The 19,836-nt window shown below is 47.9% G+C and overlaps 1 protein-coding gene across 1 annotated transcript in view; it reads right to left on the bottom strand.

Annotated features, from left to right (window-relative positions):
- Positions 1–7,538: 7,538 nt before the first annotated feature.
- LOC149435683 (nucleotidyltransferase MB21D2-like) overlaps positions 7,539–19,836 on the bottom strand; it is a 28,312-nt gene continuing 16,014 nt past the window's right edge. Inside the window, exon 4 of the mRNA XM_089662496.1 lies at positions 7,539–12,209. Within this exon, the coding sequence (XP_089518622.1) occupies positions 11,188–12,209 (1,022 nt within the window). The 3' untranslated portion in view covers positions 7,539–11,187. The remainder of the gene's footprint in view (positions 12,210–19,836) is intronic.

The raw sequence follows: 19,836 nt of genomic DNA, 5'->3' as shown, positions 1-19,836 counted from the left end.
GGGGTCTGGGGAGAGCGGATATAGTGAATGCGGGGTCCGGGGAGAGCGGATCTAGTGAGTGCGGGGTCCGGGGAGAGCGGATACAGTGAATGCGGGGTCTGGGGAGAGCGGATATAGTGAATGCGGGGTCCGGGGAGAGCGGATACAGTGAATGCGGGGTCTGGGGAGAGCAGATATAGTGAATGCGGGGTCCGGGGAGAGCGGATATAGTGAATGCGGGGTCCGGGGAGAGCGGATATAGTGAATGCGGGGTCCGAGGAGAGCGGATATAGTGAATGCGGGGTCCATGAAGAGAGCGGATATAGTGAATGCGGGGTCCGGGGAGAGCGGATATAGTGAATGCGGGGTCCGGGGAGAGCGGATCTAGTGAGTGCGGGGTCCGGGGAGAGCGGATATAGTGAATGCGGGGTCCGGGGAGAGGTAATATAGTGAATGCGGGGTCTGTGGAGAGCGGATATAGTGAATGCAGGGTCCGGGGAGAGCGGATATAGTGAATGCGGGGTCCAGGGAGAGCAGATATAGTGAATGCGGGGTCCGGGGAGAGCGGATATAGTGAATGCGGGGTCCGGGGAGAGCGGATATAGTGAATGCGGGGTCCGGGGAGAGCGGATATAGTGAATGCGGGGTCCGGGGAGAGCGGATATAGTGAATGCGGGGTCCGGGGAGAGCGGATGTAGTGAATGCGGGGTCCGGGGAGAGCGGATATAGTGAATGCGGGGTCCGAGGAGAGCGGATATAGTGAATGCGGGGTCCGGGGAGAGCGGATATAGTGAATGCGGGGTCCGGGGAGAGCGGATGTAGTGAATGCGGGGTCCGGGGAGAGCGGATATAGTGAATGCGGGGTCCGAGGAGAGCGGATATAGTGAATGCGGGGTCCGGGGAGAGCGGATATAGTGAATGCGGGGTCCGGGGAGAGCGGATATAGTGAATGCGGGGTCCGGGGAGAGAGGATCTAGTGAGTGCGGGGTCCGGGGAGAGCGGATATAGTGAATGCGGGGTCTGGGGAGAGGTAATATAGTGAATGCGGGGTCTGTGGAGAGCGGATATAGTGAATGCGGGGTCCAGGGAGAGCAGATATAGTTAATGCGGGGTCCGGGGAGAGCGGATATAGTGAATGCGGGGTCCGGGGAGAGGTAATATAGTGAATGCGGGGTCTGTGGAGAGCGGATATAGTGAATGCAGGGTCCGGGGAGAGTGGATATAGTGAATGCGGGGTCCGGGGAGAGCGGATATAGTGAATGCGGGGTCCGGGGAGAGCGGATATAGTGAATGCGGGGTCCAGGGAGAGCGGATATAGTGAATGCAGGGTCCGGGGAGAGCGGATACAGTGAATGCGGGGTCCCGGGAGAGCGGATATAGTGAATGCGGGGTACGGGGAGAGCGGATACAGTGAATGCGGAGTCCGGGGAGAGCGGATATAGTAAATGCGGGGTCCGGGGAGAGCGGATATAGTGAATGCGGGGTCCGGGGAGAGCGGATATAGTGAATGCGGGGTCCGGGGAGAGCGGATATAGTGAATGCGGGGTCCGGGGAGAGCGGATATAGTGAATGCGGGGTCCGGGGAGAGTGGATATAGTGAATGCGGGGTCCGGGGAGAGCGGATATAGTGAATGCGGGGTCCGGGGAGAGCGGATATAGTGAATGCGGGGTCCGGGGAGGGTGGATGTAGGGAATGCGGGGTCCGGGGAGGGCGGATATACTGAATGTGGGGTCCGGGGAGGGTAGATGTAGGGAATGTGGGGTCCGGGGAAGGTGGATGTAGGGAATGCGGGGTCCGGGGAGGGCGGATATACTGAATGCGGGGTCCGGGGAGAGCGGATATAGTGAATGCGGGGTCCGGGGAGGGTGGATGTAGGGAATGCGGGGTCCGGGGAGGGCGGATATACTGAATGTGGGGTCCGGGGAGGGTAGATGTAGGGAATGTGGGGTCCGGGGAAGGTGGATGTAGGGAATGCGGGGTCCGGGGAGGGCGGATATACTGAATGCGGGGTCCGGGGAGAGCGGATATAGTGAATGCGGGGTCTGGGGAGGGTGGATGTAGGGAATGCGGGGTCCGGGGAGGGTAGATGTAGGGAATGTGGGGTCCGGGGAGGGCGGATATAGTGAATGCGGGGTCCGGGGAGGGCGGATATACTGAATGCGGGGTCCGGGGAGGGCGGATATACTGAATGCGGGGTCCGGGGAGGGCGGATATACTGAATGCGGGGTCCGGGGAGGGCGGATATACTGAATGCGGGGTCCGGGGAGAGCGGATATAGTGAATGCGGGGTCCGGGGAGAGCGGATATAGTGAATGCGGGGTCCGGGGAGAGCGGATATAGTGAATGCGGGGTCCGGGGAGAGCGGATATAGTGAATGCGGGGTCCGGGGAGAGCGGATATAGTGAATGCGGGGTCCGGGGAGAGCGGATATAGTGAATGCGGGGTCCGGGGAGAGCGGATATAGTGAATGCGGGGTCCGGGGAGGGTGGATGTAGGGAATGCGGGGTCCGGGGAGGGCGGATATACTGAATGTGGGGTCCGGGGAGGGTAGATGTAGGGAATGTGGGGTCCGGGGAAGGTGGATGTAGGGAATGCGGGGTCCGGGGAGGGCGGATATACTGAATGCGGGGTCCGGGGAGAGCGGATATAGTGAATGCGGGGTCTGGGGAGGGTAGATGTAGGGAATGTGGGGTCCGGGGAGGGCGGATATACTGAATGCGGGGTCCGGGGAGGGCGGATATACTGAATGCGGGGTCCGGGGAGGGCGGATATACTGAATGCGGGGTCCGGGGAGGGCGGATATACTGAATGCGGGGTCCGGGGAGGGCGGATATACTGAATGTGGGGTCCGGGGAGGGCGGATATACTGAATGCGGGGTCCGGGGAGGGCGGATATACTGAATGCGGGGTCCGGGGAGGGCAGATATACTGAATGCGGGGTCCGGGGAGGGCGGATATACTGAATGCGGGGTCCGGGGAGGGTGAATGTAGGGAATGCGGGGTCCGGGGAGAATGCTTTCTAGCATCACTTCTTCTAGGTACTCTCGCACAGTCTTTGGGAAATGAGTGACAGGAATCTGCAGAAGCGGATGACATTAAACATTTGTAAGACAATTTTCATGAAGATTTGGAAATGACAGAGATTTCCGCACAGATGGCGCCTCAAGTCCTGACAGGAGATCAGACAGAATGTCATCTTTAAATTTCATCCGATCTTTTGAAGGATGCAGATCTTTTTACAATCTATCCCAGGAATTAACCCCTCGCCCTCCCAAGGATTTACCTCCCTTCCAGACCAGGCAATGTTTTGTGTTGCAGTGCTGCGTTACTTTACCTGCAATTGCGCGGTCATGCAGCGCTGCACCCAAATGAAATTTATATTGCTTTTTTTTTTTTCCCAAAGAGAGCTTTCTTTTGGTGGTATTTGATCACCTTTCCCTTTTTGTATTTTTTTTATTTAAAAAATCAAATGTCTTTATAAATTTCGCCCAAAATGTATTCTGCTAAAAAAATCCCTATAATTGTATATTAATCAGTTTACGTGAAAGTTATCGCGTCTACAAATGGCGGTATAGAGACTGGAATTTTTTTTTTTTAATACTAGTAATGGCGGCTTATAGCGGGACTGCGGCTGGCATTCTGACACTGGGGGGGGGGACTGACTAACTGCCAATGACATCCCCAGTGACACCAATACAGTGATCAAGGCCAGGGGAGGACTGACCATTCAAGCACTCGGGCCCTGCCTGAGGGCCCGGGGTCAGTAGGGGGCCCCATGAAATGCTCCTGGTACCCTTTATAGGCTTTTTTGGGTGTGCTTTGAGTGTGGGCAAGGACACAGGGGCCCCATGATCCCCTATTGTCTGGGGGTCCCATGAGTTGTCAGTCCGCCCCTGATCAGGGCTAATAAAAAGTCTTGACACTGTACTAATGGCACTGGGCAGGAAGGGGTTAACATGAGGGGCAATCAAAGGGTTACCTGTGTGCTGGGAGTGTTTTACTTTGGAGACATGTGCGGAGAGATACACAGCAGCATGTCCTCGCTGGCAGGAGAGAGACCTGTGTTGTTTACACACAGGTCTCTCCTTAGTTAGCTTTGCCCAACGATCGCCAAGTGCCGTCCAGGAATCACCGGCCGGGACCCGGTGATTGACATCCCCAGCTGCCAATACACGTGATTTTGTGCAGCCGTGCCGCCCTGTAGCGGTAGTTCTGCTATAGGGCGGATGGCACGTGGTTAAATTGTCACGCCTCATACATAGATCTTTCTTACATAGGATAGGTGTTAGGAGGGGGGGAGGGGGAGTATTTTTAAGAGTCTTTATTATTTGACCAGAATTCTGCTTTAACTAGTTAACACAAAACAGTAGGGGAGGACAGATGGAGATACCAAATAACATAAGCAAACAAGTTGCCCAAAACCTCTACTAAATGTCAGAATACTACTGATGTGCTCAAATGTTTTTAAGGACAGAGGAGGGATTTGGGGTCTTATAGACCCCAGGTCTCTCCATAAAGAGCACCTGTCACCGCCTATTGCTGTCTCAGGGAACGTTTACAGCAATAAAAGTAATCCCAAAAAAAGTAAAGTGAGAGTGTAAAAATAAAAATATATAATTTTTATTTAACCCCTCGCCTACAGGGCGGCTCTTAAAAATACTCCCCCTCCCCCTCCTAACACCTATCCTATGTAAGAAAGATCTATGTATGAGGTGTGACAATTTAACTAAGTGTCATCCGCCCTATAGCTGGCACTGACTGGCACTGATGGGTGACACTGAAAGGCAGCTCAGATGGGCACTGATATGTGGCATTGATGTGCACTGATGGACACTGACAGGTGGCACTGCTAAGGCTACAGGGAAAATAAAAAAATAAATAAATAAATATATATATACACATAATGTTTTGTGGTTCTAAGAAATGTAAAAATTCGGGAAAAAGGGAATTGGGAAACGCTGGGGAATCTAGGACGGGAGGGTCCTCCATCTATGGGAGGGGTTTCTTGTGGGTCCTTGTAGGAGTTTTGGGGGGTTGATAGGGCTGGTGGAGTGGGTTGTGTCAGGGTCAGGTGGTGGAGGGTTGGGTCAGGTCAATCCCAGTGGACCAATTCTATCCTCGGCCCATCCTTGAGGGTCACCTCTTGATATCTCAGGGGGGTAGAGACCTCTGCCATGCAGGATTGTCATGTCTTTGATTATTACTGTTTATGTAAAAAAAAATACATTGAGGTTTGCCTTTTATGTGTGCAGCCTTGTTTCTTCCTCTCTTTTTACCTTTTATGTGTGCAGCCTTGTTTCTTCCTCTCTTTTTACCTTTTATGTGTGCAGCCTGTTGTCTTCCCCTCTTTTTGCCTTTTAGGTGTGCAGCCTGTTGTCTTCCTCTCTTTTTGCCTTTTATGTGTGCAGCCTTTTCTCTTCCCCTCTTTTTGCCTTTTATGTGTGCAGCCTTGTTTTTTCCCCTCTTTTTGCCTTTTATGTGTGCAGCCTGTTATCTTCCTCTCTTTTTGTCTTTTAGGTGTGCAGCCTTGTTTCTTCCCCTCTTTTTGCCTTTTATGTGTGCAGCCTTGTTTCTTCCCCTCTTTTTGCCTTTTATGTGTGCAGCCTTGTTTCTTCCCCTCTTTTTGCCTTTTATGTGTGCAGCCTTGTTTCTTCCTCTCTTTTTACCTTTTATGTGTGCAGCCTGTTGTCTTCCCCTCTTTTTGCCTTTTAGGTGTGCAGCCTTGTTTCTTCCCCTCTTTTTGCCTTTTATGTGTGCAGCCTTGTTTCTTCCCCTCTTTTTGCCTTTTAGGTGTGCAGCCTTGTTTCTTCCCCTCTTTTTGCCTTTTATGTGTGCAGCCTTGTTTCTTCCTCTCTTTTTGCCTTTTATGTGTGCAGCCTGTTGTCTTCCCCTCTTTTTGCCTTTTAGGTGTGCAGCCTTGTTTCTTCCTCTCTTTTTGCCTTTTAGGTGTGCAGCCTTGTTTCTTCCCCTCTTTTTGCCTTTTAGGTGTGCAGCCTTGTTTCTTCCCCTCTTTTTGCCTTTTATGTGTGCAGCCTTGTTTCTTCCTCTCTTTTTGCCTTTTATGTGTGCAGCCTGTTGTCTTCCCCTCTTTTTGCCTTTTATGTGTGCAGCCTTGTTTCTTCCTCTCTTTTTGCCTTTTAGGTGTGCAGCCTTGTTTCTTCCCCTCTTTTTGCCTTTTATGTGTGCAGCCTGTTGTCTTCCTCTCTTTTTGCCTTTTAGGTGTGCAGCCTTGTTTCTTCCCCTCTTTTTGCCTTTTATGTGTGCAGCCTTGTTTCTTCCCCTCTTTTTGCCTTTTATGTGTGCAGCCTTGTATCTTCCCCTCTTTTTGCCTTTTATGTCTGCAGCCTTGTATCTTCCCCTCTTTTTGCCTTTTATGTCTGCAGCCTTGTATCTTCCCCTCTTTTTGCCTTTTAGGTGTGCAGCCTTGTTTCTTCCCCTCTTTTTGCCTTTTTTGTGTGCAGCCTTGTATCTTCCCCTCTTTTTGCCTTTTATGTGTGCAGCCTTGTATCTTCCCCTCTTTTTGCCTTTTATGTGTGCAGCCTGTTGTCTTCCCCTCTTTTTGCCTTTTAGGTGTGCAGCCTTGTTTCTTCCCCTCTTTTTGCCTTTTAGGTGTGCAGCCTTGTTTCTTCCTCTCTTGTTGCCTTTTATGTGTGCAGCCTTGTGTCTTCCCCTCTTTTTGCCTTTTATGTGTGCAGCCTTGTTTCTTCCTCTCTTTTTGCCTTTTATGTGTGCAGCCTGTTGTCTTCCCCTCTTTTTGCCTTTTAGGTGTGCAGCCTTGTTTCTTCCCCTCTTTTTGCCTTTTAGGTGTGCAGCCTTGTTTCTTCCCCTCTTTTTGCCTTTTATGTGTGCAGCCTTGTTTCTTCCCCTCTTTTTGCCTTTTAGGTGTGCAGCCTTGTTTCTTCCCCTCTTTTTGCCTTTTATGTGTGCAGCCTTGTTTCTTCCTCTCTTTTTGCCTTTTATGTGTGCAGCCTGTTGTCTTCCCCTCTTTTTGCCTTTTAGGTGTGCAGCCTTGTTTCTTCCCCTCTTTTTGCCTTTTAGGTGTGCAGCCTTGTATCTTCCCCTCTTTTTGCCTTTTAGGTGTGCAGCCTTGTTTCTTCCCCTCTTTTTGCCTTTTATGTGTGCAGCCTTGTTTCTTCCTCTCTTTTTGCCTTTTATGTGTGCAGCCTGTTGTCTTCCCCTCTTTTTGCCTTTTATGTGTGCAGCCTTGTTTCTTCCTCTCTTTTTGCCTTTTAGGTGTGCAGCCTTGTTTCTTCCCCTCTTTTTGCCTTTTATGTGTGCAGCCTTGTTTCTTCCTCTCTTTTTGCCTTTTATGTGTGCAGCCTGTTGTCTTCCCCTCTTTTTGCCTTTTATGTGTGCAGCCTTGTTTCTTCCTCTCTTTTTGCCTTTTATGTGTGCAGCCTTTTCTCTTCCTCTCTTTTTGTTTTTGGGTTCTAAGAAAAGTTCTTGCACAAAAAAAAAGTGATTATTACATGGAAACAAAAAAGTACCACAAAAGGCCGGGTCTCCAAGCGGGGCACAACACCGATAATGAGATATACAGAAGTAACCGAGACACGTCTATTTATATATACGATATTTATTTGATTTATGTAGGCTTTGTTACATTTTTAATATCCATGATTTTTTTTATACAATGAGAATTTGTGAGATCCTTGGAGAGGAAACGAGGGTTGAATGGAGAGATCGGGGGTGAACCGGGGAGGGGGGGTTTAGAGAAAGGCGATGGGAGGAAGATACAACGGTTGATAAAGATGGATAGTGGTCCTTCCTTGGCTTTGGTCGCTCTACCAAGGGATATCAAGGAAAATCTCCCCCTATAGAGCCCAGTATATGGATGATTGGAATAATCAGACTTTTCCATACTACACAGAGAATTCTCTCCACTTCTACATTTCCACTCCTGAAATACGTAAACTCTGCAAAGATGAAGAAGACTTCTCGTCCCGGACACGCACAGAAGACAATTCCGTGTCCTGACGTGAAGAGCTGATCCCGTGTGTGGAAGCAGATGGAGGTTTCTATGGAGAGATGCCTCCAGATATACGGTTGGGGAGGGGGGGGGGGGTGACATCGCTCTCGGTGTGCTGCCAGCAGGGTACGGATATAATATATACATGCACACCGCCGCCAGCCACTGAGCTAATCAGAAAATTGATCAGAATTAAGGGGAGGGACACCCTGTACGGGACGTGAGGCGAATCCATCATGCGCGATGCATCGCCGCCCTGCAACACTCTTAACAGATCGCGGCTTGTGATGTCATCACGGTTAATAAAACCCAGACAGGGAAAATGCTCTGCAGGAAGCGGAGGATGTGGGGTTAATTACATAGGTTAAAAAAAAAAAAGGCAGACTGAGCAATGCTCTGCAGCACGTGGAGGGTGAGGGGTTAATGAGTATACGGGTATAAAGGCAGAGAATGAAGGGTGTGCTGCTGGAACTGGAGGATGAAGGGTTAAAGAAGAAATAATTCATATTCACTGCATCGGTATTAAAATGGTCTGCAGAGCATCTCTGAATTACCCACATTGCAAGCCATCGACGCATGCCATTACGGTACTCTTGTGCTCTGCAGAGCATTGCCAATGACTTGACCTTTGGAGAACATCAATGAGACCAGCCCTGAGCTTAGTAGAGCGTTGCTGGAGTCAACTTTTTCTCTGCAGAGCATTGCCAATGACTTGACCTTTGGAGAACATCAATGAGACCAGCCCTGAGCTTAGTAGAGCGTTGCTGGAGTCAACTTTTTCTCTGCAGAGCATTGCCAATGACTTGACCTTTAGAGAACATCAATGCCACAAGCCCCGAGCTTAATAGAACATTGCTGGAGTCAACTTTTTCTCTGCAGAGCATCGCTGAGCCGCCTAATGGTCTTGCGGAGCATTGTTGCGAGGCTGGGTCTATGTACATATGCTCTTCATACGTTCACCTTTGCAGAACATCAATGCCAAAAGTCCTGAGTTTAGTAGAGCATTGGTGGAATTAACTTTTTCTCTGCAGAGCATTGCCAATAGCTTGACCTTTAGAGAAAATCAATGCCACAAGCCCCGAGCTTAGTAGAACATTGCTGGAGACAACTTTTTCTCTGCAGAGCATTGTTGAGCTGTCTAATAGTATTGCAGAGCATTGTTGTGCAGCTGGAACACTGTACACTCAAAAGCCACTTTATTAGGTCCACCTGTTCAATTGCTTGGGAACACAAATTGCTAATCATCCAATCACATGGCAGCAAGTCAATGAATTTAGGCATCTAGATGTGGTGAAGACAACTTTCTGAAGTTCAAACTGAGCATCAGATGGGGAAGAAAGGGGATTTATTTATTTATTTCAGGTACTTATATAGCACCGTCAATTTTCGCAGCGCTTTACATATATATATTGTACATTCACATCAGTCCCTAACCCTCAAGGGGCGTACAATCTAAGGTATTTAAGTGACTTTGAACGTGGCATGCTTGTTGGTGCCAGATGGGCTGGGCACTTCAAAAACTGCTGATCTTCTGGGATTTTCTTGCACAACCATCTCTAGGGTTTACAGAGAATGGTCCAAAAAAGAGAACATATCCAGTGAGCGGTAGCTGTATGGAGGAAAATGCCTTGTCAGAGGAGAATGGGCAGATTGGTTACTGATGGTAGGGTCATAGTTTGGTGTAAACAACATGAGAGCATGGATCCATCCTGCCTTGTATCAATGGTTCAGGCTGGTGGTGGTGGTGTCATGGTATGGTGGATCCATCCTGCCTTGTATCAATGGTTCAGGCTGGTGGTGATGTCATGGTGTGGTGGATCCATCCTGCCTTGTATCAATGGTTCAGGCTGGTGGTGATGTCATGGTGTGGGGGATCCATCCTGCCTTGTATCAATGGTTCAGGCTGGTGGTGGTGGTGTCATGGTGTGGTGGATCCATCCTGCCTTGTATCAATGGTTCAGTCTGGTGGTGGTATCATGGTGTGGGGGATCCATCCTGCCTTGTATCAAAGGTTCAGGCTGGTGGGGGTGTCATGGTGTGGTGGATCCATCCTGCCTTGTATCAATGGTTCAGGCTGGTGGTGGTGGTGTCATGGTGTGGTGGATCCATCCTGCCTTGTATCAATGGTTCAGGCTGGTGGTGATGTCATGGTGTGGTGGATCCATCCTGCCTTGTATCAATGGTTCAGGCTGGTGGTGGTGGTGTCATGGTGTGGGGGATCCATCCTGCCTTGTATCAATGGTTCAGTCTGGTGGTGGTGTCATGGTGTGGGGGATCCATCCTGCCTTGTATCAATGGTTCAGTCAGGTGGTGGTGTCATGGTGTGGGGGATCCATCCTGCCTTGTATCAATGGTTCAGTCTGGTGGTGGTGTCATGGTGTGGGGGATCCATCCTGCCTTGTATCAATGGTTCAGTCTGGTGGTGGTGTCATGGTGTGGGGGATCCATCCTGCCTTGTATCAAAGGTTCAGGTTGGTGGTGGTGGTGTCATGGTGTGGTGGATCCATCCTGCCTTCTATCAATGGTTCAGGCTGATGGTGGGGGTGTCAAGGTGTGGTGGATCCATCCTGCCTTCTATCAATGGTTCAGGCTGATGGTGGTGGTGTCATGGTGTGGGGGAGATTTTCTTGGCACTAGAAAGGTGGACCTAATAAAGTGGCCGGGGAATGTGCATGTGCACTTCATAAGTTCATCTTTGGAGAACATCAATGCTGCAAGCCCCCAGCTTCATAGAGCATTGCTGGAGTCACCTTTTTCTCAGCAGAGCATTACTAAGCCTCCTCATGGTTCTGCAATGCATTGCTGTGGGTCTAGGACTATGTACACATGCTCTTCAAACTTTCATACATTCATCTTTGGAGAAAGTGAAGGCTGCAAGCCCACCCCAGTTTTGTAGAGCTTTGCTGGAGCCAACTTTTTCCTCTGCACAGCATTAATAAGCCACCTCCTGGTTCCGCAGAGAATTGTTGTGTAGTTGGGTCTATATACGTGTGCTCTTCATACTTTCACATTTTTCAAAAGCATAATAAAAACCCAATTTAAGTCCTGAGTAATACCCATCCAGATGCACCCAACCATACTCCTATTTTAAGCACGCCACACCCACTATTATCTGCTCCTGGGGGGTAATTGAAGACCGAGGCATGTCTCAATCTTAGCCTAGGTATGTTTGGGCAAAATTGTACTCTTAGTCAGCAATTGGTAATTAATACATTTCTATATGTAGGATATTATTACCCTAGCTGGGGTAACAGCTGGACCCTCTTTCCTCCTTCTCCTCAATATCCTCCTTCTCCACCTTCTCCCCTTTCACCACCTCCTTGGCCTCTCTCACCACCTCACGAAGGTAGTATACTGGCTGGGCTCTGACCTCAGACACCTTCCGAGCCAGGTAGTGACCTCGGGTGGAGCCTAGTAGCAAATCACATCCTGGTAGGAATGGGTTGGGGCATGATCCTCGAAGGAAGGACAGGGAAAGTTCCTCAAGGAGTCCAAGAAAACATGAGGCCGCATTCTGCCCTTGGCACAAGTACCCACGTGGTAGTCTCTCACAGGCGTGTATGAGGGTGATCCATAATACATATGGACCTGGGCCTCCAGGCTGTTGGAGTATTGGCCCCAACACGGCCATGGAGGCTCTTAGCACCCTGGACAGTGTTGGGTGTAAGTATCTTCGCATGTAAAGCTCAACCCCTGGGAAGCCCACCCTCCACTGTCCCTCAGCTCCCCATGGGAGAAGGTGGAAAACCTGAGGTGGGAATCCATCTTCACCTAACCAGTCATCTAGATATTGAGCCCCTTGAGGCCAACCCCGAACTTCAACTACGGGGACAACATCAAAGCGAATGAGGAGACCACTAGATTTAGACAACAGGATAGAGGCACAGTTACCCCACACATCAGCCCTCTCTAGAGTCAGGGGAAGGGAGGAATTGGATAGGCGAGACACAGCAGAGAGGAGAGAAGGAAGAAACCATTGAGACACATGGTGTGGTGTGAGGTGTGGGGTGTCAGAGCTGAGCTCTGAGTCTGGAGGCTCCCAGAGGGATATGGGAAGGAGATAGTGACATGGACAAGGCTGTGACAGGTCATTGGGGGACGGTAGGCGAAGGATGGGGACTAGGAGCGTGTAGGAGATGGAGTACGAAATGAATGGGGTAGACGATCCTAAATCAGAGGGGGAAACATCAAGAAGTCCAGAACACAGTCCACCAGACAGGAGAAGAAAGGCGTTCGGAGATGGCAGAGGATGAATCTGACCTGGAAAAGGGAAAAAAAATGTTATATTAGATCTATAGTTATGCTGTTTCTTAAAGAACTACAGACACTACTGCTGGGCTCATTCCATAAACAGTGCACTAGAAAGGAAACCTGTAAGGTGTAAGGGGTAGTGGTTGCAAGGGGAACTATTGGCTGGGGGAAAACAAACAGATAACCCTTTTGTGACAAAGGACAACCTCTCATAGGCTAAAGCAAGTCTATTGACCAAAGTTTGCCGTGGTGTCACAGTGATTGATGGACACGTGAAAGGTTGGTGTTCTTAAAGCACATTTCTGACAAACCTTCACATCTTCCATTAACAGCTTCTTTTTCCGGGTCTCAGTATTCACATATCTTCTCAGAGCCCCAAAAGAAGTTGGTAATGGAGGACCATCCCTTTCCAGTCTCTAATCACTGGTCAGATCATGGAGCACAAATATAATACTCAGTTCTGTTCTAATCGCAAGTCAGACCAGGGAGCACATACTGTACATAATACCCACCGTGTGTTACTGACTGAAGGTCCCGCACTGATCATAGCTCAGATCATGGAGCACATAAAGCATACCCATCATGTGTCATGGACTGCGGGTACCCTTCTCATCAGAGGTCAAGCCAGAGAGATCACATATGTAATACCCACCATGTGTCACTGACTGAAGGTCCCGCACTGATCATAGCTCAGATCATGGAGCACATAAAGCATACCCATCATGTGTCATGGACTGCGGGTACCCTTCTCATCAGAGGTCAAGCCAGAGAGATCACATATGTAATACCCACCATGTGTCACTGACTGAAGGTCCCACACTGATCATGGCTCAGATCATGGAGCACATAAAGCTGCGGGTACCCTTCTCATGAGACTGCGGGTACCCTTCTCATGAGAGGTCAAGCCAGAGAGATCACATATGTAATACCCACCATGAGTCACTGACTGAAGGTCCCGCACTGATCATGGAGCACATAAAGAATACCCATCATGTGTCATGGACTGCGGGTCCACCTCTCATCAGAGGTCAAGCCAGAGAGATCACATATGTAATACCCACCATGTGTCACTGACTGAAGGTCCCGCACTGATCATAGCTCAGATCATGGAGCACATAAAGAATACCCATCATGTGTCATGGACTGCGGGTCCACTTCTCATCAGAGGTCAAGCCAGAGAGATCACATATGTAATACCCACCATGTGTCACTGGCTGAAGGTCCCGCACTGATCATGGAGCACATAAATAATATTCATCATGTGTCATGGACTGCGGGTCCACTTCTCATCAGAGGTCAAGCCAGAGAGATCACATATGTAATACCCACCATGTGTCGCTGACTGAACAACCCACACTGATCTTAGGTCAGATCATGGAGCACATATAGAATACCCATCATGTGTGTAGGAGGGGCTTTATGTTTTGCTAGATTTGGTGTCACCCCACTCCTGTCCTGCTGGAACACCATCCCTCCTACTGAGGATGAACCCTTCGCCGTCTTGTGCTCCACTCCCTGCCAGAGGCTTTCACATGACAGGCCCGGCCATTAGCCTTTTACACCCCCAAAGGAAGGAATGTACACATCTAAAAGTAGTTCTGCTGCACTTTACGGGTGAAATTCAGGAAATGGCATAGCAGTTGCATTACTAGGTCATACAATCCGGAATCACTTGAAATTACATAGCTCATCACATTCAGTGGGCAGTCTGCAGTAGTCACATGTGAAAGCATATGCAGCGCATCAGCAGCCATCTCCCTTACAGTCTCTCATCTACCCAAAGTCATACGTACTAACAGAACTGGGATCTCTGTAGTCACCTCCTCCATATATACACCTTGTCTGGGACCCCCCAGGGAAGCAGCCTCACACGGGAAACTCTTGGTCTGGCCATAAAGCCCTTTTACAACCTGGCCTAGCCCCCACCTCCATAAGGGACAGAAAGTCTACAGCCGGCTCTTCCTGAGTGCAGGTCTACTCCTCCTGGCCTCCTGTCCAGGGCCTACGTGTGCTGGTTACATCCACATAGGTGTGAGGTGTTTAGCTCCCATCTCCCAAGTGCTCTCCTCAACCTATAACAGGGCAATCACCCACCTATGACATCACTGGAGGAGGGCATTTCCTAAAAGGGGCCTAACACCTGATGACCCTATTTGTTGTAACCAGACACTATTCTGATACAGGGCCACCTAGTGGCAAAGTAGCTAACTGCACCTGCCTACATGTGTCACTGACTGCGGTTCTCACTCTGATCGGTGTCTAAACATCAAAATAGCTTCACAAGGGCCAACAGCCGAACATATCTGATTAAAACTGGTCCAGGGTGATAGTGATCTACATGACCCGAATGTGTGAGGTAAAGTCTACAGGCTGGAAAAATCTGAATGTAAATGGATAGAAAACTGGCTAAAAGATCGTATTCAGAAAGTAGTGGTTCATGATTCATACTCTGAATGGTCTAGGGGTGTCAGTGGTGTACCCCAAGATTCAGTGTTGGGGGGTATGATCTCCACATATAATACATAAGGGGGGATATGATCTCCATGTATAATACATGAGGGGGATATGATCACCATGTATAATACATAAGGGGGGATATGATCTCCATGTATAATACAAAAGGGGGGATATGATCTCCATGTATAATACATAAGGGGGGATATGATCTCCATGTATAATACATAAGGGGGATATGATCTCCATGTATAATACATAAGGGGGATATGATCTCCATGTATAATACATAAGGGGGGATATGATCTCCATGTATAATACATAAGGGGGGATATGATCTCCATGTATAATACATAAGGGGGATATGATCTCCATGTATAATACATAAGGGGGATATGATCTCCATGTATAATACATAAGGGGGATATGATCTCCATGTATAATACATAAGGGGGATATGATCTCCATGTATAATACATAAGGGGGATATGATCTCCATGTATAATACATAAGGGGGATATGATCTCCATGTATAATACATAAGGAGGGGGGATATGATCACCATGTATAATACATAAGGGGGGATATGATCTCCATGTATAATACATAAGAGGGGATATGATCTCCATGTATAATACATAAGGGGGGATATGATCACCATGTATAATACATAAGGGGGGATATGATCTCCATGTATAATACATAAGAGGGGATATGATCTCCATGTATAATACATAAGGGGGATATGATCTCCATGTATAATACATAAGGGGGGGATATGATCTCCATGTATAATACATAAGGGGGGGATATGATCTCCATGTATAATAGATAAGGGGGGATATGATCTCCATGTATAATACATAAGGGGGGATATGATCTCCATGTATAATACATAAGGGGGGATATGATCACCATGTATTATACATAAGGGGGGATATGATCTCCATGTATAATACATAAGAGGGGATATGATCACCATGTATAATACATAAGGGGGGATATGATCTCCATGTATAATACATAAGGGGGATATGATCTCCATGTATAATACATAAGGGGGGATATGATCTCCATGTATAATACATAGGAGGGGATATGATCTCCACGTATAATACATAAGGGGGGGATATGATCTCCATGTATAATACATAAGGAGGGGATGTGATCTCCACATAAAATACATAAGGGGGGATGTATAATACATAAGGGGGGATATCATCTCCATGTATAATACATAAGGGGGGGATATGATCTCCATGTATAATACATAAGGGGGGGATATGATCTCCACGTATAATACATAAGGGGGGGATATGATCTCCATGTATAATACACAAGGGGGGATATGATCTCCATGTATAATACATAAGGGGGGGATATGATCTCCACGTATAATACATAAGGGGGGGATATGATCTCCATGTATAATACATAAGGGGGGATATGATCTCCATGTATAATACATAAGGGGGGATATGATCTCCATGTATAATACATAAGGGGGATATGATCTCCATGTATAATACATAAGGGGGGATATGATCTCCATGTATAATACATAAGAGGGGATATGATCTCCATGTATAATACATAAGTGGGGGATATGATCTCCATGTATAATACATAAGGGGGGGATATGATCTCCATGTATAATACATAAGGGGGATATGATCTCCACGTATAATACATAAGAGGGGATATGATCTCCATGTATAATACATAGGGGGGGGTATGATCTCCATGTATAATACATAAGGGGGATATGATCTCCATGTATAATACATAAGGGGGGATATGATCTCCATGTATAATACATAAGGGGGGTATGATCTCCATGTATAATACATAAGGGGGATATGATCTCCATGTATAATACATAAGGGGGATATGATCTCCATGTATAATACATAAGGGGGGATATGATCTCCATGTATAATACATAAGGGGGGATATGATCTCCATGTATAATACATAAGGGGGGATATGATCTCCATGTATAATACATAAGGGGGGAATATGATCTCCATGTATAATACATAAGGGGGATATGATCTCCATGTATAATACATAAGGGGGGATATGATCTCCATGTATAATACATAAGGGGGGGATATGATCACCATGTATAATACATAAGGGGGGATATGATCTCCATGTATAATACATAAGGGGGATATGATCTCCATGTATAATACATAAGGGGGATATGATCTCCATGTATAATACATAAGGGGGATATGATGTCCATGTATAATACATAAGGGGGGATATGATCTCCATGTATAATACATAAGGGGGGGATATGATCACCATGTATAATACATAAGGGGGGATATGATCTCCATGTATAATACATAAGGGGGATATGATCTCCATGTATAATACATAAGGGGGATATGATCTCCATGTATAATACATAAGGGGGGATATGATCACCATGTATGATACATAAGGGGGGATATGATCTCCATGTATAATACATAAGGGGGGATATGATCTCCATGTATAATACATAAGGGGGATATGATGTCCATGTATAATACATAAGGGGGGGATATGATCTCCATGTATAATACATAAGGGGGGGATATGATCTGCATGTATAATACATAAGGGGGGGGATATGATCTCCATGTATAATACATAAGGGGGGGGATATGATCTCCATGTATAATACATAAGGGGGGGGATATGATCTCCATGTATAATACATAAGGGGGGATATGATCTCCATGTATAATACATGAGGGGGGATATGATCTCCATGTATAATACATAAGGGGGGATATGATCTGGATGCAACCAAAAGTGGTGAACCAAGTCACCATGGACCATGTTGAGACCCCCCCCCCACCCCACTCCAGCATGCACCTATCAAAAGTATCTCATTAGAGGAAGATCAGATGTTTCAATAATTCATGGATTCTCGGTCCTGGATATACTGGAGTAAAATTTGATGGATTTAGTTAGTATAGACGGTTCAGCTGGGTAAATACATGTCTATCATTGGTGGAAGTAGTTGTGTCATGGTGTGACCCCCCTCCAGCCCTGTACCGGGTCAGTCTTTGATGTACCGGGTCAGTCTTTGATGTGCCGGGTCAGTCTTTGATGTGCCGGGTCAGTCTTTGATGTGCCGGGTCAGTCTTTGATGTACCGGGTTAGTCTTTGATGTACTGGGTCAGTCTTTGATGTACCGGGTCAGTCTTTAAAGTACCGGGTCAGTCTTTGATGTACCGGGTCAGTCTTTGATGTACCCGGTCAGTCTTTGATGTGCCGGGTCAGTCTTTGATGTGCCGGGTCAGTCTTTGATGTGCCGGGTCAGTCTTTGATGTGCCGGGTCAGTCTTTGATGTGCCGGGTCAGTCTTTGATGTGCTGGGTCAGTCTTTGATGTACCGGGTCAGTCTTTGATGTACCGGGTCAGTCTTTGATGTACCGGGTCAGTCTTTAAAGTACCGGGTCAGTCTTTGATGTACCGGGTCAGTCTTTGATGTACCCGGTCAGTCTTTGATGTGCCGGGTCAGTCTTTGATGTGCCGGGTCAGTCTTTGATGTGCTGGGTCAGTCTTTGATGTACCGGGTCAGTCTTTGATGTGCCGGGTCAGTCTTTGATGTGCCGGATCAGTCTTTGATGTGCCGGGTCAGTCTTTGATGTGCCGGGTCAGTCTTTGATGTGCCGGGTCAGTCTTTGATGTGCCGGGTCAGTCTTTGATGTACTGGGTCAGTCTTTGATGTACCGGGTCAGTCTTTGATGTACCGGGTCAGTCTTTGATGTACCGGGTCAGTCTTTGATGTACCGGGTCAGTCTTTGATGTACCGGGTCAGTCTTTGATGTACCGGGTCAGTCTTTGATGTACCGGGTCAGTCTTTGATGTGCTGGGTCAGTCTTTGATGTGCTGGGTCAGTCTTTGATGTACCGGGTCAGTCTTTGATGTACCGGGTCAGTCTTTGATGTACCGGGTCAGTCTTTGATGTACCGGGTCAGTCTTTGATGTGCGGTGTAATGTAGTGCAGAGCTCTGTCTCTACGTCTTCTATGCTCCTGATCACCCGGGATTTGGAAAAGAGCTAACAATTGGCACACATATCAAGGAAAACCTGGTGACAAATGCCGAGTGATAATGGGAACAATTCAATGAAGACATGTGCTCCTAAAAACTGTCATCGCAAAGGAATACGCATGTCCAAAACGGTTGTAATTTATGCAGATGAGATACAGAGTGCCGATGGCTTGGCAGCCGAATGCTGGAAATCTATTGCCAATAGGAGGCCGTATGGCTCAGTTTCCCGGTCACAGCCCCTGTAGTCCTGGAAGCAGTGCCGGGACAGGGTCATTTATCACTCAAGACGAAAGGCCAAAGTGCATCACCCATGGGCTGTGAACTGTCTGGGCAGCTTAGATTTCAGGTCCAGCTCTTTTTGCACCCCCTCCTAAGAAGTACCCAAGGCAGATGCCTCCTCTACAATCCCAGTTGCCTGGCTTGATCTGGAAGGGTTGTTTGTTCCAGGCCAGACTACTTTCTCTACTGTCTAGCACGCAGGTGTCAAACACAAGGCCCGCGGGCCGAATCCGGCCCTCCAGGCTATTTTATGTGGCCCTTGCACCTCTCCTGCAGGTACCCCCTTGTCTCCGTTCCCACCTTGTCTCAGCAGTTAGCAGCAGAGAGGAGAATAGAATTCCTCTGCCAAATCCTGCACCTCTCAGTGCAGCTGCAGCACCCCCTCATCTCTGCCTCCCCTGGTCTCAGCATTCAGCAGACTCTGGCAACTGACTCCACTCCTCCTCTGGTCCTCCTCCAGACCCTGCACCTTCTGCTTTCCAGCTCTGCCCCCAAAGGGGGTGCACGGTGATATTAGGGAGGGTGTGTGACTTTTGACATCTGATGTAATGAGGTTGGGTGCTCTGGACATCTAGTCTTACAGATACAACCGGCCCTTTGAGGGCAACCATAATGCTGATACGGCCCACAATGAAATAGTGTTTGACACCTCTGGTCTAGCAAAAGCAGTGCCTGTTATTGAAAACAAAAGTTTTGACTAGATAACGAAAAAAAAAACATATGTAAAATCAAACAAAGTAATGAAAAAAAAATATTTTCATATCCAAGACAGCCAGCAGGTGGAGCTCTTGGCCATTCTTCATGTTTTTTGGGAACTCTCCTTATCTACTTTGCTGCAGAAAT

Source organism: Staurois parvus, unplaced genomic scaffold (assembly GCF_062004578.1).
Source record: "Staurois parvus isolate SC_StPar_1 unplaced genomic scaffold, SC_StPar_1.0 ptg001482l, whole genome shotgun sequence".
NCBI classification, from domain to species: Eukaryota; Metazoa; Chordata; class Amphibia; order Anura; family Ranidae; genus Staurois; species Staurois parvus.
This window is presented reverse-complemented; position numbering and strand designations above follow the sequence as displayed.